Raw genomic sequence first — 7,558 nt, forward strand, 5'->3', positions numbered from 1 at the left:
TGTTTATTGTTGCAGACTCCTCGCATATGGCATAACTGTGGTGAACAGTCACTTACCAGAACAGACGTGCTGACACACTTTCTGTCAACACATAAATGATCTGGACCACAAGCTGTGCCATCGCTCACTGCTCCAGTGTCATCTATGGTGATCCCAAAATGATAGTCCATAGTCCAGCAGGTGATATTACTGAACTGAGTATAATGCACTGTCTCATGGTTTCTCCTTTGGGGAAGTTCTATCACATTCTCACATTGAATTCGCCCACAGAATACATCAGCGAGTTGGCATGTTCTATATGTAGAGCTATCATTGCCACAGTTTCCGAAGCGGTCACCCCGTTTGTTCATTTCCATGTAGCAAATTTTATCTGCACTTCTACTTCCACTGCCAAAAATCTCCCGACACTGCTCATCATGTTGATGACATGCCATTCTATAGCAATAACCACCACCACTGCAAGGGATTCCGTCTGCTTTATACACATCTCCTGGACACTCAGCTGAAGTTCCATTGCACCACTCTGGAAGGTCACACTCATTTACCTCTTGTCTACACACAGTACCTCTTTGTAGGAATTGACAATCTTTGCAACAAAGTCCAAAATCACATTGAGCATCAGGTTTGAGAACACAGTCGCTGCTACAGCATGGATCTTGTAAACAGGATTCAGAGTTCCCACAATCACACTGCTCTCCTTCTTCAACCAACTTATTCCCACACATGGTCGACATCGGGTTTGTTGTTCTTAGTGCATCTGGAATATCGTATAAACAACTTCTTTTGGCAACAATCGAAAACATTTCTTCATAACTACAGTTACTGAATTTTGGAGAATTCGATTTATATGGGGCCATTATGCAGCTACTTAACCCACATGTACATGTACTTACATCATGCAGCATGCCCAAGTTATGACCCATCTCATGTGCTATAATGAATGCCATATCTGGTAATGAATCAGAAAGAAAACTGTTAACTGCACAGTTAAGAGATGAACAAACTGTCCCTACGTTAGCTAATCCTAAATACATACCATAACTACGTCTGACAAAAAGGTGTATGATATCATGTCTAACACGATTGCCAAACGTGTTTATCTTCCATTTACAGAATGCACGTAGGACCTTTTGTATTTCTTGTTCTACATCGACAAGATTATTTTGACTCCACACTTCAAGTTTGGTTAAAACCACATCAGTCTGTATTTGAAGATAATAACCATTTATTCCATTGACTATTTGCAACATATCTTGAATACAAGTTGTGGTATTGTTATTTCTATGAACATATCGATTATGATCTATTACTACAAAATAATCAATAAATCTGTGATGGGTCCACCAATTCTCATAGGGGATTTGCAAAAGTGTGGAGTCATTGCTTTCTAGAAGTTTCATTTGTTGTGCTATTTCCTCTTCTGTTAAGCCGCATTTCATGCGAAATGATTCTGACTCCCCACTGTCCATTTTGTAAGCCAGATGTTCAAATGTTGACGTTGAGCTCTTGGGCATGATTTCATAAGTTGTACCATTTATCTCTAGTGTGCCTTGCAAACTCCCAAAACAGGTGTTGACAATGACCAGGGATTCNGGGTCTTCATCCACGTAGCCATGGTAGTAGCAGTCATTCTGCACAAAAGGCTGTTCTTCAAGGAGATCACCTTGGTCACTATAGGTGAATAATAAGAAGTCTCTGGATATCAAGTTTTTCTTGGGTTTCATAGTGATTATGTGTCTCTGCCCCCCAATCTTCAGGCTATAGGACAGCCAACCTGGTGAAATATTANTTCTGCTTGTGACAGTGACCCTCAGGGGTATCACTACTTCTGGAAGGCTATTGTACTTNGCATGTCCAATTGGTGACCATGCAGAGAGGAAGAACATCTTCCACAGGCAGAACTTAAGGAACATGTTCCTTTTATGGACCAGGGCCTTAGCCCCAGTCATTATATCCTATTAGAGAGCCAAGNAGGAGCTTGAGAAGTCCTTGCTGTCCCAGTCCTCACTTTGTCTGGTGGCAGGCAGCACTGGTGTCTTCTGACAGAGTTGAGTCATAAGGGTGGCAGGACTAAAAGAAACAGGCAAATAAGGGCAAACATAGCTATTGATAAATCATGGTCAAGGTAAGTTATATGGCATAACTGTAGAGAATGGGTTAAAATCAATTAGTCTTTGTTCTAAGATGTTTCAACAGTCTGCTTCCATTTTTCATTAGACATGATTATATATACTTTGGTCTTATGTAAATATATTTCTAAAGCACTCCTAGTTCATAAAACAGTAAAAGAATGTAATAAATTGCCCTTATTTCCACATTCTTTCTGCCTGTTCCAATTTTCCATCTTTCCTCAACAGTCACTGTAGATTTTCTTAGCTACACATTAAGGTTGTCATTGCTTTCATATACCTGGTTGTAGTGCTGCTCCACAACTGTGTTGCTTGCTGAGGACATTTGATGTTTGTTTTCTGTCCTTGACTTGTCATTGATGTGGGTTTCAGAAACTTTTCTTAGGCTGAAAGTTATTTTCACTTTTGTTTTTCATATGTTTGTTTTAATATTGTTGCATGTGAGTCTGTATAATAGCCTTAACCTGAATCTAGTGTTCATATCGATATATGTGTAAAAATGAGTTCACCCTGACTAGTGAGTCTTCAGAAGCTATATACCTTGTTCGTGCCATTACTTATGTAGTTTAGTATTTCATTCATTTAGTGTTTGTGTGTAAGTGTATGAGATTATTTACGTATATAAGCACGTGTGTCTATGTGTTTGAGTGTATATGTGTTTGTGTGTGTGTGTGTCCTTCTGTGGCTAAAGAAAACTATCATAAGGTTTGGATTTCATTCCTAGGCCATCATTCAACTTGGTTCTCAGCACAGAGGTGGTCACTTACAGGGCACTCACTAAACAAGGAAGAATGGCTCACCACCAAGCCTTAGACATCTGCATATAGACTCCTTCTCATGGCTGGCATTGCAAGACATTTTGCATAGATTTCAGGAATTCCTCATCATGTCTGTATGCTTTTGCTACATTCATTTTCCCGAATGTTCTCTCTCTCTCTCTCTCTCTCTCTCTCTCTCTCTCTCTCTCTCTCTGTGTCTCTCTCTTGACTTGTGTCTTTAGTGCATTTTTTTTGAAAAATAATTAAGGAACAAGATGCACTAATATATACCTTGCTAAAAGACTGTATAAGGAAAAGTATATTAAACAGACATTTAGTGACATTATAATGAAAGGTTATTTAAAGCTCTGACATGCTTATGACTATCCAAAAATACTTTGGTTTACATTTGATAATGATTATAGAAAGTATAGTTCTGGCATAAAGGAAATAATTATTCATTAACAATACAGCATTGTTGGGATTATATCAAGAATAGTATGTCAAAATTAATGACTATCCGTGATAGATTAAAAAACAAACTTAAAAAATTATTGAGCAATCTCTTTCATTTCTGTACACAATGATTTTAGCATCCACAACTCTAGAGAAAAATACATTTTTTTCATCCATAATTTGGTACAATTATTTCAACCTGGATTTTATGTTGACTCTCAGATATCAGATTTTACCCTACTTTTCTTCCCACAACTTCATCAAATTTATTTATAGATAGCCATTTACCATCCAAGATCTTTAATAATTTAGGATGTAGTGAATCACACTAAAAACTTTAAAGTTACCAGAACAAAATGGAAGAGAGTGGAAATATTTAAAGAAAATAAATGCCATCCCCAAACATGAAAATTTTGCAAGATATTGAGGTCTGTATGTGATCACCTACTAATTATTTGTGCTTCTATTCTTTACTGAATATTCTAAAGGCTTACCATCAGTTGAAGTGATGACTATGTTACTTTCTCATTATTGTCCTTCTCACAAAGAAATTTACATCCTATCTTAGGAACAAAGGTTGTTGTTTGAGGATGCACAAGAGAATATAAGTCCTTCACTTGTCTCTCATGAAGTAAGTTCTAGATTCATGTGCCTAGCAACAGCAGCCTCTCCTTTCTCAGAACCTGGCAACTGATAAAGATCTTCCTCATGTTTCCTCTGTTCTGTCAGGAAGTCTAACATCTTTCCCTTTATATGCTATGCTCCACTGTCTCCAACATGAATAAATATCATTTCCAAATTGATACTTTTCCTCATACCCTGTAAAACTATGTGAACTTTCTATAATCACTGTTCCATTTTATTTATTATTGACCATAATATGGAATATTCAAAGCACCTCAAATTATGGAATATAATTCCAGTCTTTTAAAATATACTCTTAAGAAACCATCTGTCTGCCATTAGGTTGATCTTTATCAGGTCAGTGTATACTCCAGAGACACTGAACCCCTACACATGTAGATGCATTGTCTATGTCATACATCTGCTATTCAAGGTAATGTATGGGAATGGGTTTGGAAGAGGAGGGGTGAATAACAGCATAGAGGTAAATTTCTCTGGCTGTGGGCTTGCTCATAACTGAGGAAACACTAATCTGGGAGCACTGAATTTTATAGGTTGATAAGAAAAAGGTGGGGACTTGTTCATTTTCTGATTAAGATTGCTAATATCTGGGTGCTTGATGACGTGTCAATGTATTTTATTGAACCTTCCATCTTTTGTAATTATTATGTTCTTTGAGAATTTTCTTCTTTATATTTTATTACATTCTTTCCCATCCTGGAACTCATCACTTATCCATCTTCCCATTCCAACCCACCCGCACCCAACTTTATGTTTTCTCTCTGTCTTAACACAAAGCAAAGAACAACAAGAAATACAACAACAACATCAACAACAACAACAAGACATTAAAGAACCTAGATTCCATTTAATGCTGACCCATTATGTGTAATCATCATGTCTGCCCCAAATGTGTGAGTGGGGTTAGTATTCCTAGTTTTACTTTATTAGGGAAAACCAATTTTTCCTTTTTCTGCAGTTATCACTTGCAAATAGCTTGAGCAGGTATTTTTTTCACTCTGTGTGTGTGTGTGTGTGTGTGTGTGTGTGTGTGTGTGTGTTAATATCTGTGTATGTCTTGTTAAGTCTGGATAATGCTGTTTCCTTAACCATCCATCTTCTCTGGCTCATAGAATCTGTACATCTCCTTTTTATGTCACAATAATCTTTGAGTGTTGCTTGAAGAAGCTTCTTTGATGAGAGTTGAGCAACCAACTGGTCTATGGGTATAGCAATATGTCATTAGGAGTCATTTTATTCTAATATTCATTAAGTGAACTCATAGCTGTAGGTATCCTCCTAGGTCATATGACTTATTTAGTCTAAACATAAACAGTAGAAATATGGGTTCCATATCATGACTTAAATTCAATCTAAATGAATTGGTGAGCTTCTCTTATTTTTTTTACTATTGAAACCATGAGCAACTTATAGGCAGTCCATTACTACAGCTTGTATTAAGTATGTGACATATGGGTAAGATTATTGTCATCTTTACTCTGGAAGCAAACATGGCACTTTTAGATATATATGAAAGGTTGCCTAAATGTCGAAGTCCCAAGTTTACTACCATCTAGTAATATGGTAAATATGTTATTTTCCATAAGTATGTGGTATCATCATCAATAGTGTTTTAGCTTTACTTGTACCTTTGTACTTATAGCATTAGCAATATCCCGTAGTGATTGACAATGTCCTTGGCAAACAGCTCAAAAAGATGTAATCCATTCTAGGTACTGGAGATAATTTTAGGCAGCTTAACTTGAGGCATAATCTTTCTCTTTATAATCAACTTGAATTAAAAATATATTAGGGCCCCGCCATCTCTCTTCTGAACCCCAGCAGAGGCCGCTGAGTACTCCTGAGGACTCTCCACACCACAGATCCTCGGGATCACAGTCCTTGGGATCATGGGTGAGTGGAACACAATCAATTCCAGAGAATCCAGCAGGGGCTTATGCCAGCAGGAACAGGGACAAAGGAACACCATGCGCCCAGAGGCTGGGTTCTGGTCTGGTTGGGGCCACCCCTGCTATCTCTCTTCAGAACCCCAGCGGAGGCTACTGACCTCCAGAGGACTCTCCACGCCATAGGTCCTCCGGTTCACCTCAGGATCTCTGGACCTCGGGATCACCTTGGGATCATGAGGGGCAGACCAGAGACTCAGACCCCTGGGCACTTTCCCTTGCCAGAGGAGAGTCGGCCTACAGGGAGAGTTCTGACCCCAGGACTCAAAACGAGGATCAGAACTCCAGACTTCTGGACACCTGCCTTGCAAGAGGAGAGCTTGCCTGCAGAGAGTGCTCTGACTATGGGGATGCAGGGGAGAGTTGGATTCCCAGGAGTGCTGACAGAGGCTAACAGAATCACAGGAGGATCAAACTCCAGCCAGAGACAGCTTGAACATTAACACCAGAGATGTCCAGATGGTGAAAGGTAAACATAAGAATCTTAATAACAGAAACCAAGAACACTGGGCAGCATCAGAACCCAGTATGCCCACCACAGCGAGTCCTGGATACCCCAACACACCCGAAAAGCAAGATATGTATTTAAAAATCATATCTCATGATGGTGGTAGAAGATTCGAAGAAGGACATTAATAACTCACTCAAAGAAATACAGGAGAACAATGCTAAGCAGGTAGAAGCCCTTAAAGAGGAAGCACAAAAATCCCTCAAGGAATTACAGGAGAACACTGCTAAACAGGTAGAAGTCCTTAAAGAACTACAGGCAAACACTGCTAAACAGGTAGAAGAAACACAAAAATCCCTTAAAGAATTACAGGAAAACACAGCCAAACAGTGGATGGAATTGAACAAAACCATTAAGGATCTGAAAATGGAAGCAGAAACAATAAAGAAAAACCAAAGGGAGACACTCTGGAGATAGAAACCCTACGAAAGAAATCAGGAAACATAGATGTGTGCATCAGCAACAGAATACAAGAGATGGAATAGAGAATCTCATATACAGAAGATTCCATAGGGAACATGGACACAACAATCAAAGAAAATGCAAAATGGAAAAAAGATCCTAACTCAAAACATCCAGGAAATCCAGGACACAATCAGAAGACCAAACCTACGAATAATAGGAGTAGATGAGAATGAAGATTTTCAACTTAAAGGGCCAGCAAATATCTTCAACAAAATTATAGAAGAAACTTTCCAAACCTAAAGAAAGAGATGCCAATGAACATAAAAGAAGCCTACAGAACTCCAAATAGACTGGACCAGAAAAGAAGTTCCTCCTGACACATAATAATCAGAACAACAAATGCACTAAATAAAGACAGAATATTAAAAGCACTAAGAGAAAAAGGTCAAGTAACATATAAAGGCAGGTCTATTAGAATTACTCCAGACTTCTCACCAGAGACAATGAAAGCCAGAAGATCTTGGACAGATGTTATACAGACACTAAGAGAACACAAATGTCAGCCCAGGTGACTATGCCCAGTAAAACTTTCAATTACCATAGATGGAGAAACCAAGTATTCCATGACAAAACCAAATTCACACAGTATCTTTTGACGAATCCAGCCCTTCAAAGGATAATAAAGATAAAACACCAACATCAAGATAGAAA

At 38.5% G+C, this 7,558-nt stretch overlaps 1 protein-coding gene across 1 annotated transcript in view; it reads right to left on the minus strand.

Moving 5' to 3' along the window:
- Positions 1-5: 5 nt before the first annotated feature.
- LOC110336254 (disintegrin and metalloproteinase domain-containing protein 26A-like) overlaps positions 6-7,558 on the minus strand; it is a gene marked incomplete at its 3' end in the record, with an annotated part of 74,066 nt that continues 66,513 nt past the window's right edge. Inside the window, exon 3 of the mRNA XM_021218700.1 lies at positions 6-2,070. Within this exon, the coding sequence (XP_021074359.1) occupies positions 6-1,949 (1,944 nt within the window). The remainder of the gene's footprint in view (positions 2,071-7,558) is intronic.

Source organism: Mus pahari, chromosome 19 (assembly GCF_900095145.1).
Source record: "Mus pahari chromosome 19, PAHARI_EIJ_v1.1, whole genome shotgun sequence".
Lineage (NCBI taxonomy): Eukaryota > Metazoa > Chordata > Mammalia > Rodentia > Muridae > Mus > Mus pahari.